The following is an 18,045-nucleotide window of genomic DNA, read 5'->3' as shown; positions in this document are numbered from 1 at the left end:
GACGGCTCTGAGCTAAGCAAAGTTGTTCAAGCAATCCATTTGCCTTTAATTTTTCGGATACCGGATCACTCATTAATTTTAATTATAGAAATTTCGTGGACCAAACGAAATTGAAGTAAATTAATTAACTTAAAAATGGGGGAAAAAGAATATCTAGGAGACACCGAAAAGACGTTGTTCTGTTTCTGACTCTGTTTGATTTGTCTAATTACTGAGAAGATATTACTAATTATTCTTTTACTTCTCCAAAGTATTATTTTTATTGTATTTTCTTTCCATTTCGGGCAAGTTTTGATAGCTGCTTCTTCCTTTTCTTTCTTCTTTTTTTTGCTTCGATTTGAGAGTAACTGTTAACTGTTCGCTGCTAAAGGTTGCTGTCCTTGCTCCTTGATGTGTAAGTTAATTCTTCATTTGTATCTCTTCTTTTTGGCTTGAACACGATCGTTTTCGATTTCTCGGCGTTCTGTTCGAATTTGATTGTTTGAGAAGAGATTTTCATGTGAGAAAGGTGGTTAATTTTAATTCTCTTGAACACCCAATTTCCGTTGGTTAAATTGAATGCTTTGTTTGTTTGGTTAATTTGTTTACTTTTGATTTTATGTGTAAATAGAATGAATTTCTAGCTTTTGATTTTGATGTCTGTAGTTCTTCTGCTGATGTGCTATAGAGTTTAAAAAGAAATTGTTTGGATTGGGTTTTATTTGGAACTGGATAGTATGGAACGAGATGGGCAAGAAATGGCAGCTAATGAATTGCCGGAGACTGTTGAATATAAGAGAAAAGATTTCAGTTTTCCCTTGAAATCAGAAGATCGTCTTTTGACGGAATCGCCGGTGAATGGTTTGAGTCGCTTTGCACCTCCATGTCCCACCACTTCTTCCATGAACGAGGCCGAGACGGAGACCGGCATGATAGTGGAAGAATCGACTTTGGAAAACTATAAGAACTCAAGCTTAAGTTTAGCAAAGAGCTCGAACAGCTTACGGAAGGCTCAGCGGGAACGAATGTATCATATCGAAAGTAGGTCGGAGCACGTTGTTTTAGATGAAAAAGCAAGCCATATGTTGTTGAGAGCGAAAGAGCAGCTTGCAAGAATGTCTTACGAGAACCATAAGATCAAGGATATTGATCAAACACAAGGGGGAGTTGCTTTGCATTCGAAGGCTACCGAGGACAACTTGGTTATCTCAAGCAATACATTGTCAGCTGCGGCTACTCGATTGAAAACGTCATCTAGGCCTAGCTTTTCTCAGTTCTTTGTGAAGAAGGGTATAAAAGGGAAGGGAATTAGCAGAAGAGAACATCATGACCAGCCTTGTTTACCGGGGATCGATAGTTCTGCTACTGAGCCTAGCTCAAATGGGATTAGTTTGAGAGAATGGCTAAAACCAGGGAGTCGAAGAGAAGATAAAGTTGAAAGCCTGATTATATTCAGGCAGATTGTGGAGTTGGTGGATTCGGCACATTCGCAAGGGGTTGTCTTGCAAGATTTACGGCCATCCTGTTTCTCCTTATTGTCATCAAATAAGGTTATCTATACCGGACGGTCTGTCAAGAACGAACTAGTGTCAGCTGTACATAATGATTTGAAGAGGAAAAGGTCCTTGGAACAAGGTATGAATGCTTCCAATTGTAGTCAAGGTGCAAAGCAGCTAATGCATGATGAGAACATGAAACCTCCTGGACACAAAACGGAATTCACCTCTCCTCATGGATCCAGGGCAGATACGCGGAATATTGTTGGTTTTCATACATCTATTAAGCAGCATTCTAAGCCTTTTGTCAACAAGCATCCATTTTTCTATTACGATACATCTGCTGCGCAGTCTCCTTCTGCAGATATAGAAGTGGAAGAGAGGTGGTATGCTTGCCCAGGGAAGCTCAGTGGAAGAAGCCTCACATTTTCATCAAATATATATAGCCTTGGGGTTTTTCTTTTTGAGGTGAGGAGTTCTCTTAGTATTTCATATTTTTTAGTACTTTGGAATTCCTTTCTTTTGATTTTCTATGCATAGAATGTGATGTATTTTAACCCAGTATTTGCTATTAGGCCAACCAAAATAAGACTGTAAGTCCTTTTTTTGAGTCTCAGGACCATAGATTTCACACTGAACTGATCTGAGATTTTAGTCAGAATGAAATCATATAAGACGACATTAATGTATGTGAAAAAGTCTAGTCCTCTTGGTCTAGAAAGACAGAATCCTTACACATATGAGTTTTATATTAGTTCAGGAGTTAGATATATAATGTTATAATGGCTTATATTAGTTCGAGTAATTGATGATTGGAATTGAACCAATAAAAAGGGCACTTAGTTTGTTACTAGAGTTTATGCCTATTAGGGGAAAGGGGGAAAGGAAAATTGCAAATTCACAAAAATTCGGGACAATATAGACTGTATTCTCTCACTACATTTGAGACATTCTTCCCCGGAATCTGGTGCCCTTATTGTGTCTTTGTCTAGTCACGAGAGAGTAATCTTAAAACTGCTAATCAAATGAATCTCGACATTTATCGCTGTTCATATAGAGTATGTTGAAGTAGATTAATGTTTCATAGTGCTGATACTAACTTTGAGATAGGCTCCAGTACTTGAATCATAATAATCTAAAATGTGCCTGAAAGTCTGAAAGTGTTTACCATTAAACATCCTGTTAGAATAATCTGGTTTGCTATTAAACATCTGGTTTGATTATGTCTCAGTTCCTATAATTTGAATCATAGAGTTGATAGGAAGTGTATTATTTCAATTAATGTGGTCCGTTTCTATCAGCTTCTATGTCGTTTTGAGTCAATGGAGCAGCATTCTGCAATGATGTCGGACTTGAGTCAGCGGATTCTTCCACCAAATTTCCTTTCAGAAAGTCCAAAGGAAGCTGCCTTTTGTCTTTGGCTACTTCATCCTGAACCCCTGTCTCGTCCAACAACTAGGTATCAATGAATCTATTATCATAATTCATTATCTACAATAACTACTAATTCCATAGCATTTTGTTTACTCTAATCTGTCATTTTGTATTAGATATATTAAGAATCATATAAATACTCTAATGCAAGAAAAAGAATTCAGGCAGAAGTTACAATGGGTTGTAAAACTCACTAATTTGGTCTCTCCATTTCTAGCTTGCACATGAATAATTGTTTTTACTGTCATTTCCTGGCTTCCTAAATATAGTGATGTTATTACAAATTGTAGTGCTTGTATTGTACTTCATTTTTGTTGGTATGTAGGTTATATTGTCTACTGCAATTAATGAAGATTTAATGTAGTTTCTACTTGTTTTGGTATTTATGTACAATTAAATTCTGTATAAAACAGGGAAATCCTGGAGTCTGATTTATTTTGTGGATCCCAAGAACGGTTTCGTGGGAACGATGTATCAAAATCTTCTGATAGTGATTTGGCTGAATCAGAGATATTACTTCATTTTCTAACTAGACTAGAAGAACAAAAGCAGAAGCATGCCTCCAAATTGATGGAAGAGATTAGGTTCTTAGAAGAAGATATCAAGGAGGCTATGAGAAGGCAATCGTTAAGGACATCCTCAGTTTCCCCTCAGATACAAAATGAATTTCCTGATGCAGGAGAAAAGTGCACGCATTTTGAAGATCCTGGAACCTCCGTTCCTAATGATATATCAAATTTGAAGTCCGATGCCAATGATCGATGGTTGTCAAAAGATATCCGGAAACTCGAGCATGTCTACTTCTCCATGAGATCCAAAATCCACTCTTCTGAAACTGCTGCTTCAGCTGACTCTGATAAAGACTTGCTGAAGAATAGAGACAGGTTGTCCAAGTTTCACAGTGAGAATGGCAAGCAACTAATGAATCAGAAATCTGTTGATCCCCTTGGGATGTTTTTGATGGTTTGTGCAAGTTTGCTTGCTATAACAAGTTTGAAGTCTGTGGAACAATAAGAAATAGAGACCTTATAAACTCTGCAAATGTGATATGCACTCTTAGTTTCGACCGAAATGAGGATTATATTGCAACTGCTGGCATATCGAAGAGAATCAAGATTTTCGAGTTTGATGCATTTATGAAAGACTCTATTGACATCCACTATCCTGTGGTTGAGATGTCAAACAAGTCAAAGATTAGCTGTGTGTGCTGGAACAACTACATAAAGAATTATTTGGCTTCAACTGATTATGATGGCGTCGTCCAGGTAAATACACGTTCTAATTGAAAGATTCCTTGAAGTGAATGTTGCTCAAATAAGGCACTAAGGTTTTGTCCTGCCAAAATCATCTGTAGTGATGATTTTGTTAGACATTGATGATCCATCACTGTTTTGGTACTATTCCAGTAGAGTGGTAAATTCTTTTTCATGATCAAGATCATAACTATCCTTTGTACATTTTATTAAATTCTGTACCACTTCAAATTCTGGGAATTATTTGCCTAGATTCTGAAGTATAGTTTGTTCTATTGCAACAAAGAGTAACTGCAACTATCGAACTTCTGTCTAAATGTTTAGTTTGCCTTCTATTTTATGTTGTTTAATGGCATTTTCATTATTGAAGTGAGGCTGTTAACTTATATTTAATTGATAAAATGGTGTCTTTTGGGTACAGACATGGGATGCGGGAACTGGTCAAGGACTCTGTCGATACAATGAACACCAAAAGAGGGCATGGTCTGTCGACTTTTCTCAAGCTGACCCAACAAAGTTTGTCAGTGGAAGTGATGACTGTTCTGTGAAGATTTGGAGCATTAATGAGGTATGCTTTCCCGCCTCATAATGTAGCATGTAAAAGTTTTGGTTTTTTTTTTTGCAAATCAGATACACCCGTGAATCACCAGCATGCATATTTTGGTTCGGAGCGTTAGTCTAAAGAAAATTGTGAATGAAATCATTGCAGAAAAGTTCACTCGGAACCATATGGAGCCATGCAAATGTCTGCTGTGTTCAGTTCTCTAGTTTCTCTCCTCATCTGTTAGCATTTGGATCTGCTGATTACAAAGTATATTGCTATGATCTCCGGCATGCTAGAATTCCCTTGTGCACATTGGCTTCCCATGAAAAAGCTGTTAGCTATGTGAAATTCTTGGATTTCAATACCCTTCTCTCTGCATCCACTGACAACACTCTGAAGTCATGGGATCTCAACAAAACTTGCTCAGACGGATCGCCCTCCACTACTTGTGACTTAACCTTTACTGGCCATAAAAATGAGAAGGTTTTACTTTTTTCTATATCTATTAAAAATTGAGCATCTGCCATACTTTTTAAGTGCTAACCCTTTGTTTTCTGCTTGGTCAGAACTTTGTGGGTTTATCCGTCTTGGATGGATATATAGCATGCGGTTCAGAAACAAATGAGGTAATTACGGTTCAATTACAAATGGAGTGCTGAAATCTGTTGCTCTGGTCTGGATTTTCTTATTTCTTTTTGTTTTTTATAATGACAATACACATGCCTTACATGCAGACTGATCCAGATCGTTTTTTTTCCTCTGTTGTACATTTGAAGGTTTATTGTTACTATAGATCTCTGCCAATGCCAATCACTTCCTATAAGTTTGGGTCTGTTGATCCTATTTCTGAGCATCAGAACGCCGACAAAAATGGACAGTTTGTTTCAAGTGTCTGTTGGAGACAAAAGTCGAACATGCTTGTTGCTGCCAACTCAACTGGAAGTATAGAATTACTGAAACTAGTGTGATGAAAGCCTTCCCCAAATTAGTTCTGCTCTAAACTGTAACTATCTCGCCCATCCTAAAGACAGATTAATATTCACTTTGAGAAACCAATGATAGCAGATTGCAAAGGCCGAAGGGTAAAACTGAGAGCCAAAACTCGTACACTAACTTCGTGCCTGCCTTCAATCGAGTGTGCCTGTGCACACAAGGATATTAGTCTCCAGTTCCCTACTAAAACTACTATGGTCATTGTTGTGTGGCAGCTTTACGCATGACTGTTCCAAATTCAGGCGCCAACTCCTCAGAATCGTAGGTTAAATACGAAGATGAACTGCAGATTTATCTCGACTACTACTTGTGAACAATTAATGGCAACATTGACGAGGAGTGGCTCCGAAAACGTTGTTCATGAGCAAAAACATTACTGATAGACATGGTATTAGGGGAGGAACGTAGCATGCATGTATATATTGAAAAAGAACCTAGCAGCCGAGAATTTCGTGTTTTAGAAATATTCAAGCAGTCGAGATGCGAGTGCTTCTTAAGAATTAAAGAGGTATGAAGCTGTAAGTTTTACAGCAAGGTATTTCCACAAGTATTTTGCTTCATGATTTGTAGATAATTGTTCCTTTATGATTAATTCAATGAAGTTTCTCGCTGTTGCCAACAAATATAAAACTAGCCTTTCTGATTGAGATGTATTCTGTAGATTTTCCCACCATTTTGAATTGGAAATCCCTTGAGATTTAACTTTTATATATGTTTCTATTTGCTGTCTGTAGTATTTTCATCAGGATCCGGGATCAAGCAGCTGGTCTGCAGGTGTGTGCGTTGTCAATGGTTGTTAATAGGTTAAGAAAATTCTAAAACATATACTACTTTGTAATCACCCTAGAATGTTGAAAAGGAAAAAAATAGCACCATTAGAATTTTATGGAAAGATCAATCCTCTGCTTGCAGGGAAACAAGAATAACCATCCATATATTGATAAATTGAGTACAAATATTATATGATTAAAGGTACAAAACAAAACCAAACTGAACTTCTTGTTGAACTGGCTCAAAGAATTTGTATGCTTTTTGTTGAACATTAATGGATTGTTTCTGCTAAAGTTGTAGCGAAAAATATTTCATCTTTCATATATCAGAGACCATGACAGTTCAGCACACATGCTAAATTTACAGGAGTAAGGTGTTAGCCAGTCGAAGCTTACGTGTTCTTCTTCCCTTAAGCTTTGAAAATTCGACAAGCTCTGAACACTTGTTCAGATTATTTTCTGCTGTTTGAATCCTATCTTTGTCACTTTGTTTCTTAAGTCGGAGTTGGACTTTTGTAATTATTGATCTGGGAAAGAATTTCATCACTGTAAACTAGATCAAACTTTGTCGTTGAGTCTAAGGAATCAACCTGTTGAAAAGGCTAGGTGATGTGCTCGGAATCTGAGACATGACAGGATTTCGTTCTCCGTATTCTGGGTCTTGTTAAGTGCTGGCTTCCTGGACTCTCTGTGTCTGGGACTCACTAAGAGCTGGTTTTCTGAACTCTTTCTGTATCTGGGGCTCACTAAGAGATTGTTTTCTGAATTTGGTATGAAACTGTGGGCACGATGAATCGTTGGAGGTCTTAATAATCTTCCTTTAGGTGTCACTAGAAAAGAAGAAGCCTGTTGTCAGCATCAATTGCAGTGTTTAAATCTTGACATGAAACAATAATTTGGTGTTGTGCCTTGTTGTTTCAAGACGAAAAGCATGGAAAATATAGTTCAAGAGTGTGGTCAATACCTGAATGTTTTGCTTTAATGTCTGGAGATTTCTTCACTGTAGTACGTATCCTTCGCAGTGGTTCAGGCGAAGGCATGGACCTCTCAGTTGCTGACAAGTAAGGCTCATCGGTAGTGACATTTTCGTTGCCACTGAATTCATTTCTTTCACTTCCTGATTCTGAAGTGTCTTTGTGACTAGATCCTATTTTTTCATTTTCCAATACTCTATAGATAAACATCTGAAATGGGATTTGTGATGCCGAGACTGTCTTGGAAGCTTCCCACACAGGGAACATCCGTTGAAGCCTTGAATCAGTCTCATGGTAATCCACCAGCAGAAGTGGCAACTCCGATTGGTAATTATGATCAGGGTTCATAAGAAGTGACCGCTTTAAATACCGAAGAATTCTGCACACAGATGGGAAGCTAGGCCTTTGAGCCTGATCAGCATGCCAACATTTCTTGATCAGGTTTGTTATAGGTTTCGGTGGCTTGTAAGGAAACAATGGTCTCTCACCTACCCTTATGTTTCGGCCCATTTTGTCCCCTTGAAGATGGCCATCTTCAAATGGGACTTTTCCAGTTAGAAGATGAAAGCAGATCATTCCGAAGCTATGCACATCTGCTTTTTCAGTGAACTTTAAATTGAAATTCCTTTTACTTCCTGGTTGTTCTTGCTCCTCTAGAACCTCTGGTGCATGCCAAATGAACAACTGCTGTTCATTCTGGTTCTTGTCTGTGCTCTTTGTGGTATGGAAGACAAACCAAATCCCGAAATTTTTGCCTGCGTTTGCCCTTCCGGAGAATTTCCTCTCAACTTAACATGTATACTAAAAGGATTTAAATCACCATGGTAGATTTTATTTTAGTGTAGATACTCCATTCCCCTAGCAATCTGAAGCATTAGATCAACAGCAACAGGAAGACAAAACGATGTTCGCCTTTTCGGGTTGCAATTGTCTTTTAGGCAGTCGCAGAGGCTTTTATTTAGTTCCATGGGCTAAAGACATTCCTTCTTTCCATCATCGGTGAATCCACAAAGGAAATGCAGTATTTTGGGTGGGAAAGAGAGAATAATGAAGAAATATCAGAAGCTACTGCTTCTACATCTGCAAATATGGGTATCATAACAAAGCTTTCACCTAACCAGTACACCTCCTTGTATTGATTCCCATTTCCAAGCCGCCGTCTAACCTGATAGTCCTTCGATCCTAGCAGGATCGAACTCGGTAAAAGCTTCTCCTTCAACAGCTCTGAACTATCTAAGTTTCTCAAAAGCAAATCTGCAAGATTTCTCTCCTGCTTTCTCAACCCCAAGTTTTCCTTTTCCAGGATTTTGTTGCGAAGGATCCACCTATCTTCTTTCCAAACACTGTCGATCCTATTGCAAAAATCTTGAGTAACAAGGTGCTGCTTTGCAAATTTCCATTGGAAAAGTTGAGAATCGATCCATTCTTTATGGTACTTGTTTGAGTACACTCGTTTCTTCTTTTGCATTTCATCTTGTTCCCAACCGGACAGTTCGGCCACAGATTCGATTGCTTCAATAACAATTGGAATGCAGGAAAGCAAGTTATGGATATGTAACTCGACGCAGTCCGAGTTCTGATAGAGAGATATGGCTTTAACCCACCAGTTTTTGGTTTCCAAGCATTCCTAGATGTAGGTTTCCCCTTCTTTGAAAATCCTGTGGAGCTCCTTCAATGGCATTTCAAGAACTTTCCATTTCATGCTCCTTTCTTCAAATTTCAGGTTCTCTCTCATTTCTTCGGATATCATTTTGTACGCAGAATCAAGCATATCGAGCAGCAAAACACATTGCCTCTGGTTGATTTGGATGTTGTCACTAAAAACCATTAATGCCTTCAAGCTTCCTAAAGCCTCTTCTATCTGGCGGAATTGCTCCATTTTGGTCTGAGACCAGGAGGCCCTATCAAAAGAGGGTATATGTCAATAATCATGTTCATGATGAATACAAATTAAAAAAAAAAGAATCAAATGAAACATATGTGAAGATTAAGCATGGCGTCGCTTTCTATAGAAGAACATGTTGAAATGGTTTCCTTTCGGATCAAGGAAGGTGAAAGAAACATTCAGAACAACATAAAAGAATTCAAAGCTTTGTTTAGAATCAGGAATATGCCATTGCCAGCCTTATCTAAGAACCGGTAGTTTCCACCATGTATTAATCGGAATTCCAAAAACTCCAAAATCAAGATAATGTACGTGTTATTGAAAGGGATGTCAAAGAATATTATTACTAGGTGTTGGCCGGGGAAATTGTGAGTTTGACGGTGATTGGTGTGTGATTGAATGCAGAGCTGCTTTCGACGAGGAACCTACATGAAGCACTTGTAAGATTGTGTGGCAATGATTTCGATGTTCTTGCCTTTTAGATCGCATTGTTTGGCTATTTCCAATGCTTTCCCCCCGTATTTTCCATGATTTTCCAATTTCCGCTCATTGTAAGTTGACTACGCGTTTCCAGGAACGAAGAAGCTTAATTCTAGGGGGAAACAAATTGATCGCAGTGTGTAGGTGATGGACTGATTCGGATTCAGAATTTAAAAGATAATATGCATTGTTATTTAAAGTAATCGACAGACCATTAAAGCAAATGCTAGGAAAACTAGAACAGAAATTGGAAACATAAAGTAAAAAAGAACAGGAAAGAGGAAAAGACTCTTCCCTCGCTCATATCGCCCAAGCAAAATCATCAGAATCAAATCTTCATATTAGATATCTTCTCTCTTTCAGGCACTGCTTTGAGATCTTACATACGACTGAGGAATCTGCTGCAACTTTGGGATGATCGGAGGTCTATAGGTCAAATTCTTCTCTGATTGCTGTAACTCGAACTAGCGGCCTATCGGAATCCATTATCGGTCCTTCTCTGCTTCTCTTTCAACAATCGACGGAGCTTCTTCCACCCAAAACAAATAAGATAAGTACGCTTGTCCCTCTTTCGTAAGAACATTAGCCGTTTGATTATTCTCCCGAGCATGCTAACTATCGATCTGTCTTTCTCGGGAGTATTTGAACTTCTTCATGACGGTTTGGGAGTCTCCTCCCAAGTTTGTCGCAAAAACCACCGCATGTAGACATACACGGGTACTGTGTCGTAAGTGTCCATTTCACTCACGGAAGCTTTAACAAGCACAGAAGTTTCCATGTCTATTGCTGGCCAGTCCTCCACGATAGACTTCGTTCCCGTTAAACCAGAAAGCAATGGCAAGTATATGACATCTACTTTGACTACTTTGGTTTAATAGATTAATGAGCTACTCTAACTTGTAGAGGGATAGATAATACTCGTTCTCCATTACTGGTTCACCAACCAGTGCTTGCTTGAGCAGTCCTCGAGCACTTCACCGGCTCCTCCATGCAGTTAACTTGCATTGTATGGGATTGTTAGTGGGAACAAACGATTCAGTTTATTTATGTTTGAAATTGTGTTTTCTTACGTTTTTTCTAATGATATAACCAACCTATTTTGGAAGAACTGCTTGTTTCTAAATCTGAGAAAGAATGAACAATTTTTTAAGAAACGAACAAACAAAAATCTGGCTTTGCTGGATCACCTACGATTATAGCCTCTATTTGAGGATCATAATAAGAATATAATGGTGGAGAAATCTCTCTTGAAACAGAGTAATATATTTATGTTCGATCTCCTTCTAACGATTAACTTTTATAGTCTGTTTATGGTTATGAGATTAATTTTTTCTTTATTTTTTTGAATTAATCACTATTGACCGACTAATCTAGATCGAGTACTGCAGAGGTGAGGGCGACTCTCCCAACCCACGAACTAAATTGGTTCATTTAATCAATATAGAGACCAGATCCAATCAATCTCTACAACAGGACTAAATTGATCCATTTGATAGTACATGAACTAAATTAATAATATCCTATAATAGAGGGACCTGGCAGTACTTTCACAAAAAGTAAAAAATGAACATAAGCAACTAAGGACAATTGATTAGGATGTTAATTTTTCCGTCATTTTTACATCAATTTGATTGACATTATTACAAGTTTAACTCTTAAAGTTTATAAATTATGTCAATTTGGTACCAATTCTAAAAAAATAACCTTAATATTTGCATACCATTTGTTTTTTAGGTACGATTTACCTAACTTTGAAAATTAAGAGTGACCTAGGAGGTCCTTTTACCAAAACAAAGTTTAGTTACCGCCCAAAGGAAGGGCCACTGCCAATCCACCGTTCTAATGACCCAACAGAAGAAATGACATATGAACTCAGCCCAATCACTGTAAAAAAACGGGGCGGCACATATACGACGGCGTTTTGATCCTATGAACTGATCACCGCTCGGGCGCTCTCTCACTGTCGCAGTACTTGGCGCGCTCTAGAACTAGATGACAATGCTTCCCGCGGATTGGAAGAAGTGAAAATGAAGTGGTACTTTGTAGCTTTTCTCCTCACCGTCCTCACCAGTTCTCAGGTCAGTGTTTTTCTTTTCTTTTACTTCAAACTTCAATAGTTTAATTCTCCTTCATTGCAATTTTCGCACTCCCATGAATTTCCGTGCTCTCCACTCATAAATCCTTAACCCTAATCGCTTAGAATAACGATTAGATCTAAATAAATTCTAATGTTTGGCAGGGTATACTAACAACTCTGTCGCAAAGCAATGGCGAATATAAATATGATTACGCCACCGTTCCTTTCCTTGCTGAGGTTTTTAAGGTGTTTTCAAATTTCCATCGAACTTTCTTAATTATAGATCCGAAAATGGATTGTTGATTTTGTATTAATTTGTTTTTGTTACAGCTTATTGTATCAAGTGTTTTTCTGTGGAGAGAGTGTAAGAAATCGCCTCCTCCGAAAATGACAACGGATTGGAAAACTGTTCGATTGTTCCCGATTCCATCTGTCATTTACTTAATCCATAACAATGTCCAATTCGCTACTCTTATGTATGTCGATACTTCCACGCATCAGATAATGGGCAATTTGAAGATTGTCACTACTGGAATTTTATTCAGGTACTACCATCAGTCTTGTATTTGAACTCTCTTTTTATGTATCTAGCAGCATTTGATGTCGATAGTGTTCTCTTGAGTTAGCAGATGATGTTGTTTCATGATTTAGGTTGTTTCTTAAGAAGAAGCTTTCTAATCTACAGTGGATGGCGATCATTCTATTGGCTGTTGGAACAACCACGAGTCAGGTACTCAAGTTGTCTAATTAAACCATGTATGTATTTTACTGTGGTTTGTGCTACATTGACTTGTGGTTCAAGAAAAAAGTTGTGGATGGTTAAAATTGTTTTGATGTTGGAAAATTAATGTATTTTTGCCTCTCAAACTTGAATCCCGTGTGAGAAATGAGATACCAAGCAATGGTTTTACCAGTTCCGGAAGAAGTATAGAGTGCTTAAATAAGAAATAAGTTGGAAGTAGTAGTTAATGTGATAATTTCTTTTCTAGTAGTAAAGTGAATAAATGCTTTACTAAATTTGATGCATTGACGGAATTTTAAGAAATGAAAGAAAAAAGGAGAGGGAGAATATGAAGGAATGGCAACGAGCAACAACTTGGTTAAGAATGCAACATCTATTTGTAGGAAGCTGTGGTATCTCATTAGGGTCAATGACATAAGCTCTTGAAGCAGTCTATCTCCAACTTCTTGTTTTCTTTTGGTGTGAGCCCTTTTCTGTTAATAATTTAGTGAAGTATAAACATAGCTTTCACAATTCGGATTATCTTTCTTTCTTATCTTTATTAAGGTCAAAGGATGTGGAGAGGCTTCATGTGATTCCCTCTTCTCAGCACCAATTCAAGGATACATGTTAGGAATTTTGTCTGCTTGTCTTTCGGCATTGGCTGGTGTGTACACAGAATTCTTGATGAAGAAGAATAATGATAGCTTATACTGGCAGAATGTACAGTTGTACACGTAGGTTCCTTTCTTCTTTATTATTATTGTTTTCGTGTGTGCACGCACGCACAAAGTTTTCACTGCCTTGTTATTCAAGGGAAATATTACTTTGAATATAAATATCTTTTCCTAGTTTGTTTTTCTGATCTCTGGTACAGAAGTTCATATAAAATTGGGAAATGCCCTACCTTTGAGTGCGGTTTGAACTATTGATTTACATGATTGGAAGTAACCAATTAAGTTTACGACGAAATTGAGAAATTGATCACTGATCCAATTTGGGTACCTCTAGAGGAAAGACCTCAACAGAAAACTGCAGAGTAATGGCAGCAAGTGATTGAGTTCAGTAGTTCTCATATAAAATTATTGACCCTAGAGATATAGTAATATGGAGAAGACAAAATTGTTATGTCACCATTTTATGCGTATTAATTCTATCCTTTGAAAGTAATTAACGTGAGTGCTGGTTGATTAATTCCGATTTGATGATCTTCTTCCAGGTTTGGTGCAATCTTCAACATGGCACGGCTTGTATTCGATGATTTTAGAGATGAATTTGAGAGAGGACCTTGGTGGCAACGGCTGTTTAATGGGTACAGCATCACAACTTGGATGGTTGTGCTAAATCTAGGTTCTTCTGGCTTTTGGTTTCATGGATAATGAAATACGCTGACAACATAGTCAAGGTACCTTCTTTTTAACTATTCTTGATTATGTGTGTGATCCTCCGTCCATATGCAGGTGAATGCCATATTGTCAATAGATTTTGTGTTTTATTTCTGAACCTGGAGTTTTCTCTTTGATGTGTATGCTTATAAATTCTGAGCTGCTTTGTAATGGTTTGAAATTTTGGATATAATTCCTCTTTTTTCTTTTTGACTTGTTTTTACTTATTTATTCAGGTGTATTCTACATCGATGGCCATGGTATTGACAATGGTTCTATCTGTGTTCCTCTTCAGTTTCAAGCCAACGCTTCAGGTAGGCTTCCTTGCTGCAGTCTGAAGAAGATATCCAGCCCTTAATTTGATATCTAAACGTGTTATTGTGGTATAATATTCATCCTGAATATAGACATGTCCAAGAGTTGAGCTACCTTTGGCAACGTTTTTCAATTCAAGCCCATATTACTATTCATTAATTAAAAGATACATTTTATTTAAATTTAATTATATAAAATATACAAATAAGATTATATAAAGCCCTTTTTAATACTTCAGTTTTGTATAACAGTAATTTAGGCTTTTGGACTGGGTATGGGTAAGGGAAGTGAAAAAGTTTTGGCTCCGATTTTCCCTGTTTGATGGGCAAGTCTACCTGGATGTAGCCATTATATTTATTTTATTTTTGGCTTTGAGTTTCATTGTTAATGAAAAATGCCCTCTCACACACAGTCCAGATTGTTATATCAATGATGGTCTGAACTAGATACCAATCCCCAAATATGGTTCCTAAGTGTGTTATTGCCATAGTGTTCCAAACCTTGGATGTTGGTGTTAAATTTATGTTTTGTTGGGCTTTTAGTTTTAGTTTCATTGTTAACAAGAACCGCTCCACTCACAGAAACGGATAATCCGATATTTTATCTTGTTCGGTAATTTATGGGTCATCCTGCCTGTTTCAGTCATTTTATGTGAAAATAGTTATTCAGACATACAGAAGCCTTTTTCAGGGCTCCTACATTTGTGCTGCCAGTTTTGTTTGGCAATTAACTTTTGATTGCTTATTTTTCTTTTCGTGGCATTCTTGCAGCTTTTCTTGGGAATCATTATTTGCATGATGTCATTACATGTGTATTTTGCACCTCCAAGTATGCTTGTTGACTTGCCACCAACAGTTAAATCAGATCCAGAGAGCCTTGTCAATATTCCAGTTGGTCATAAAACAGATTCATGACGATCAACATCTTTCCCGAAGTTTGTAATTCTTTTGCAATTCTCCTATAAAAGGAAATGGAATTTATTGACAGATTATCTCTCACCAAATGGAAGTCATCAATAGGAATTTAGTAAGATTTTTTACAGCTGAACATACAACACGAAAGTGATCCCTGCTAACAAGGTCAGGTTGTCTTGTTTGATTACATTAAACTGAGCATTTTCTCATTTGAATTACGAGGAAAAACCTTGTTTGCTAAACATTCACTCAAATGAAGATTATTTCTCTTTGTTTTTTTGGGTAGCCTACCATTTCATGCCTAGACGTTAACAGTTAGTTGACAAGAGATTTATGCATTCTCGCACTGGATTAATAAAAGCAGACTATACTGAAAGCAACTATATCTTGACTGGCTTGTATTGTTTTGCTATTGTAGCTATATGACAACTATGGTACTTATCAAACCACCATAAGTGGCTGATATCTGTCTTTTTACAAATTTTAGCTGCAGCTCTGTTAACAACAATGCAGTGACCAGTGGCCGGCACAAATAGTTTCAAGGTGGGTATTGAGTGTTCGATTGATGGGGCAAATGCATGGGATTCAAGTTCTTAATAATGGAGTTGATATGTGCGTAGAAGACTCGAGTATAATTAGGTGAAGGTTGCATTAAATTTGGATAGCTATGGAGATGTGAGAACCATATTATTGGATCAACCTTTCCGGCAACTTAGTCGGGATTTACTTTTAATTAGATGAAATTAAATGGAAAAAAATCTATAGTAGATCCAATAATGCAGAATTGCTTCCACTGTCAGAAGGTTTTGTGGCCCGAGGAGGCCAAAAACCAAGGATATTGCCGGCAGGTTTGGCAAGGTGCTGGCCTGCTATTGCAAAATCGATTTTCTCTTGCTAGATTTACATATTGATCTCTCCAAGTTATAATTCTCGAAACTACAAAGGCTCCACATCCTGCCGTATATCGATACCTCCATGTTATAATGACTCGTAATTTTTTAAAGAGAACATCATTTATTTTTACCATTTACATCACTCAATGAATTCAGAATTTAAAGTAAATCTTGATCTATATAACAATGAAGGGGTGGAACGGATGATATCATGTTTTCTATCATTCATTAATTGGACATTATATTTTATCACTAGTCCTATTTCATGATTGAAGTATAATTTTAAAATTTATGCTAATTAAGTCTTAATTTTAATCTGTTTGCCTTGTAAGCATATTGAACCCAAATAATTAAGTTAAATGTACACAGTGAGACTGGCCAGGATGGACTTTTGGATTCTCTTTAAAGAGAGAAAGCCCAATTTCATTAAAAAAAACCCGGAAGGACCATTTGATTTCACAATGAGACCATGAGACCGAGACAAGATGGGAGGCGTACGTTGGCATCTATTGACTATTATAAGGCAAAATCAAGCCGCCGCATCTTATATATAAACTGTTAGTACCAATCACCGCTACATATAAAAGGCCCAAAGGCATCTCTTTTCCTCATTTCTGTTTCTTTTTTTCTCTTTCAAAAAGCATCTGGCGCCAGGCTCTTTTTTTTTTTTTTTGCGCCTTCCGATATAAACCCTAGTTACCAGAGAAAGAAGAAATGCCGAGAGAAATCATAACACTGCAGGTGGAACAATGCGGGAATCAGATCGGAATGGAGTTTTGGAAACAGCTTTGCCTCGAACACGGCATCAGCAAAGAAGGCATTCTTGAAGATTTTGCTACTCAGGTTCTTTTTTATTATTATTATTATTATTATTATTATTATTATTTCTTTATGCTTTCAAGCTTCAGTTTCCAATTAATTATGTAAATTCATGTTAATTTCTTTCTATTTAATTGTAGTTTTATTCACAATTAAATGCATGTGATGATTTTGAGAAGTACGTGCTCTCTAATCAGTCAGATTAGGCCTTGAAGTCTCCATTAGGAATAGCTCAACTCTTAATTTGTTGATATTGAGGTGATTTTATGTGAGGTATAAGTGAGTCAGTTCTTGCTAGTTAAACATCAGTATCTCCCTGTCTTAATTTTCTCGGCGCCAATGATACAGGGAGGTGACAGGAAAGATGTCTTTTTCTACCAAGCTGACGATCTGCATTATATCCCAAGTGCTTTACTCATTGATTTGGAACCTAGAGTAATTAATGGAATTCAAAATGGTGAATACAAAAATCTCTACAATCACGAAAACATTTTTGTTTCTGATCATGGTGGAGGTGCTGGAAACAACTGGGCTAGTGGATATCATCAGATACGCTCACATGCGTTATCTTTTGCATTTTAGTAATGTTCCGTTATCAAATAAATTCATGGAGTCTTGGACCTTTATACTTTTGGTGATCCTATTCGAGTAGTTTTCAACTTTCGTTTCCTGTCAGTTTCATCTCCATTCTCCATCATTAAAGTATGTTTCAAGCAACAGTCAGAAACAATTATGGTCTTCTGCACATTCTTCCAAGTTAACATGTTCATATTATCATGTTGGTTAGAAACATATGATTGTAATTTCAAGTAACAGTAATTGTTACTGACAGCAGAATAGAATAAATTAACGTGTTCTTTCATGAAATGTTGAGGTTACTGGTTTTTCCTTTTTCAATTTTAGATTCATTTTTCCTTCTTTATATAGACTGTAGATTGCAAACTTTTATGGAAAAATCTGACATGAGTCGCATGACTTGTATGTGTTAATTATCTTTTATCAAAATCCAATTCCTTGATCCTGATTTTCAAACAGGGAAAGGGTGTTGAAGAGGAGATAATGGACATGATTGACAGAGAAGCTGATTGAAGTGACAGTCTTGAGGTTTGTTCT

At 37.1% G+C, this 18,045-nt stretch overlaps 2 protein-coding genes and 2 pseudogenes across 2 annotated transcripts; 3 read left to right on the top strand and 1 right to left on the bottom strand.

The window, feature by feature from the left end:
* Window positions 1-251: 251 nt before the first annotated feature.
* LOC120141079 (protein SUPPRESSOR OF PHYA-105 1-like) lies at window positions 252-6,398 on the top strand. Its single transcript, XM_039156018.1, is given in 9 exon segments — window positions 252-394; window positions 646-1,943; window positions 2,777-2,934; window positions 3,323-3,861; window positions 3,864-4,174; window positions 4,584-4,730; window positions 4,872-5,189; window positions 5,273-5,332; window positions 5,483-6,398. Coding segments are annotated over 8 exon segments (2,952 nt in total). The 5' UTR covers window positions 252-394; window positions 646-716; the 3' UTR covers window positions 5,675-6,398.
* A 337-nt stretch (window positions 6,399-6,735) lies between these two features.
* LOC120141081 lies at window positions 6,736-9,397 on the bottom strand (annotated as a pseudogene).
* Window positions 9,398-11,686: 2,289 nt separating this feature from the next.
* On the top strand, window positions 11,687-15,332 carry LOC120141080 (annotated as a pseudogene).
* A 1,334-nt stretch (window positions 15,333-16,666) lies between these two features.
* LOC120141139 (tubulin gamma-2 chain-like) lies at window positions 16,667-17,514 on the top strand. Its single transcript, XM_039156068.1, has 2 exons — window positions 16,667-16,956; window positions 17,281-17,514. The coding sequence occupies exons 1-2, from the start codon at window positions 16,828-16,830 to the stop codon at window positions 17,512-17,514; spliced, it is 363 nt and encodes a 120-aa protein (XP_039011999.1). The 5' UTR covers window positions 16,667-16,827.
* Window positions 17,515-18,045: the final 531 nt, after the last annotated feature.

Source organism: Hibiscus syriacus, unplaced genomic scaffold (genome assembly GCF_006381635.1).
Source record: "Hibiscus syriacus cultivar Baekdansim isolate YM2019G1 unplaced genomic scaffold, ASM638163v2 tig00110793_pilon, whole genome shotgun sequence".
Lineage (NCBI taxonomy): Eukaryota > Viridiplantae > Streptophyta > Magnoliopsida > Malvales > Malvaceae > Hibiscus > Hibiscus syriacus.
The sequence above is the reverse complement of the archived record's forward strand: the minus strand, read 5'-3'. Positions and strand labels throughout refer to the sequence as shown.

Coding starts and splice junctions, on each gene's coding strand:
- LOC120141139 (XM_039156068.1), top strand. CDS start 16,828: ATGCCGAGAGAAATCATAACACTGCAGGTGGAACAATGCGGGAATCAG. Junction 16,957..17,280: donor TTGAAGATTTTGCTACTCAG/GTTCTTTTTTAT, acceptor CCAATGATACAG/GGAGGTGACAGGAAAGATGT.